Below are 2,714 nucleotides of genomic sequence, written 5' to 3'. Positions count from 1 at the left end.
TTATTCAGTCTTTGGTCAATGTGCCCGTCCACCTTTTTTTCTTAAATTTTTATTTCGTACACATTGTTCCTCGATGATTTTTATTTGGATCTAATATAAACTTTATCGTAGGATTTTTATCATAATTTTTTACTTAATTAATTGGAACATGCAGTTGATAATATGGTGTCTAAGGTGGCTGAGGAAGATGCCAAGTTATCCACTCATATGAGAATATAATTATAATAAGATGATGTGATAAGCAAGCTATTACGGAATTTTAAGTGAGTTTCTATTTATTTAACAACAAAAAAAAAAAGTTCCTCATCAGCGCTAGACATTATTAATAGTTCGATAAATCCCCTATCAACTTTGTTCTTCTTCAATCTTTCATTAAAGATGAACAACGGTACCTACAAACAACACTTCTCTTTCGACACGCTCGTATCATTTTGAATTGATGAAAAGTTTTACCTTTTGCTCCATCGTATTTTCTCGTAATGAGAAAAAGAGAACACGAAATATTTGTTTTTATCGTCGATCGATCAAAACTCCTCACGCTTCCAGTGGATTGAATTATGTTAATACGATGAAATTGGGTCTAAAATTGCAACCTAATTTCTTATTTTTCTTGCAAATATATTTTGTAGCCAATTTAATTTGAGCCATTTGGTAAGATAGGCTATCTGTAATTTGTTTTTTGTTATCTATGTAACTTAGATAGACAAATCCTTCATCTTTCATTCGATTTTCTTACAAATGTATCATTTGTATTTTCTGAAACTTCAGAGGCATGTTTCAGTTTGTTGTTAATACGATCTATAATGTTTCAGTTTGCATGAAGTATGAAGTATGCATGAAGTATGAAGTATGCATGTTTCAGTTTGTTGTTAATACGATCTATAATGCAAGGTTTTATCATCATCAATGAAGCAAGCAAAGCAGACCTTTTCGTAGCAAATCCTCTGTTGCCTGCGCTATTCTTCTTTCTCTTTTGGTTGTGAATATTAAATCCAACAAAACCCATTGCGACGTAAAGACGTCCATTAAAATAACGTCGACTTGGTTGGGAAGGCCATGAACTCGAGGAAGTAACCGAGAAGGAGAGAAAGGAAGGTCAGAAACGACACTATGATTCAAACCGTGAGCTGCTGCCGCACCCGGACGCAACACACACATACAACATATATTACTTGTACTGCGGCTCCCACTATGTGGCCATCAAACCCCACCATCAATTGTCTTCTATTTCTGTCTTTCTCTGTCCCTCACTCGAGAAGATTCACCGAAAAGACGGCCCACAGGTCCTCGTCAGTGAAGAACTTGGCCTCCTCGTCCGCCGCCAGCTCCGCCTGCATTTCCCTCGACCAGTCACTGTCATCGCCCACTCCGCTGCAGCCCTGGGCCTGCTCGCAACTGTCATTGCCCACATAGCTGCTCTGCGAGGCCTCTGGTTCCGTCTCCGCTTCCCGATCGCCGTTCCTCGCGAACCTACCCTTGACTCGTGGCCGGCTGTCGGCAAACGTCTTCCTGCATGCGTACTGCAAGGAAACAAGTGAGTGTCACAAATTCGATTTTCCTCACAAATTACGTTGTCGTAATCGAGTAACGTGAAAAATAATATATAACGAAGAAATGGAACGGAACGGTGCTCACGGTGATCTTCTTGTGGAAATTCCTCTGGTTTCGCTTGCTCCGGTACCTTTCGATCCTCTCCTTCCTCTCCTGGCCGCTGTACCGCCCCACTCTCCCGACAATTTCGCGTCCGTCCTGGTTGTACTTCTCCCCTGAAGCCAGGACACCGCCCATCCCCTGTTTTGATCAAACTCGCGAAGGAGGATCAAAGTTCGTGTTTTGTTCGAGTAACGCACAGATTTTGTTCGCTCACCTGGATGTTCCCGGTGCTCAAGACGTGCCTCACTGGACCTGCATCCGAGTCGATGAAGTTGCGTGAGGTGGGGGGCGGGGACGACGAGGTGAGCAGCGTCAAAGGTGGCTGCTGCTGCCGGTGGTGATTCTGGAGAGAGGAGAAGAAGGGCAGCGGGTGGAAGTGAACGAAGCCGTGGTGGTGGTGGAGAGGAAGCGAGCGAGAGCTGCTACTTCTGGAGAGACAGTAATTAGACGGGGCGGAGGAGGAGTAGGGAGGAGATGGGGAGAGGAGAGGAGGGTGGGTGGGGGAATTCCCGTCGAAGTGGCCACGGGTGGTGGCGGCGTCGCTGGCATGCGACGCGGCGGGGCAGCAGCTCTGAGGCAGAAGGTCGAGGTCCACGAAGGAGGCAGAGGAGGAGGAGGAGGAGGAGGAGGAATGAAACATGGCTTGGAAGGGGGTGCATCTCGGGGTGTCCGAGGGCCGGGCTTTATCGTGATTTTGGGAGGACGAAGGCTCGGTGGTGTGGGGCCCGATGAACCAGGATCAAGAATGACGTGCACAAAAGGTTGACCACGCGGCAGTGGGAGCAGGATCGAGGCCAATTTTCGATGGGGTAGATCAGAGTACATTTCGTTGGACGCCCACTCATCTACTTGTACATTGAAATAAATACACATCCGGATGGATGTCGCATGTCGGGGGTCCATAATAGCGGATCACCTGGAGCAGTCGCAAACTCCTTTAGATGCAGGCGTTTCTCCGTGTGCGCACACAGCCTTACGAATTAAAAATTAATACATTGACGATTACAAATTTATATCTACCGTCGATGACAATGTATTAATTTGTAATTCGTAAGCACACA

The 2,714-nt window shown here is 45.7% G+C and overlaps 1 protein-coding gene across 1 annotated transcript; it reads right to left on the bottom strand.

Moving 5' to 3' along the window:
* Nucleotides 1-1,086: 1,086 nt before the first annotated feature.
* Nucleotides 1,087-2,293, bottom strand: LOC103981869 (uncharacterized). Its single transcript, XM_009398626.3, has 3 exons — nucleotides 1,868-2,293; nucleotides 1,636-1,791; nucleotides 1,087-1,520 (listed from the first exon to the last, which is right to left on the bottom strand). The coding sequence occupies exons 1-3, from the start codon at nucleotides 2,291-2,293 to the stop codon at nucleotides 1,248-1,250; spliced, it is 855 nt and encodes a 284-aa protein (XP_009396901.2). The 3' UTR covers nucleotides 1,087-1,247.
* Between the last annotated feature and the right edge of the window lie 421 nt (nucleotides 2,294-2,714).

Source organism: Musa acuminata, chromosome BXJ3-4, assembly GCF_036884655.1.
Source record: "Musa acuminata AAA Group cultivar baxijiao chromosome BXJ3-4, Cavendish_Baxijiao_AAA, whole genome shotgun sequence".
NCBI lineage: Eukaryota > Viridiplantae > Streptophyta > Magnoliopsida > Zingiberales > Musaceae > Musa > Musa acuminata.
The sequence above is the reverse complement of the archived record's forward strand: the minus strand, read 5'-3'. Positions and strand labels throughout refer to the sequence as shown.

Coding starts and splice junctions, on each gene's coding strand:
- LOC103981869 (XM_009398626.3), bottom strand. CDS start 2,293: ATGTTTCATTCCTCCTCCTCCTCCTCCTCCTCCTCTGCCTCCTTCGTG. Junction 1,792..1,867: donor TGAGCACCGGGAACATCCAG/GTGAGCGAACAA, acceptor TGATCAAAACAG/GGGATGGGCGGTGTCCTGGC. Junction 1,521..1,635: donor ATTTCCACAAGAAGATCACC/GTGAGCACCGTT, acceptor GTTTCCTTGCAG/TACGCATGCAGGAAGACGTT.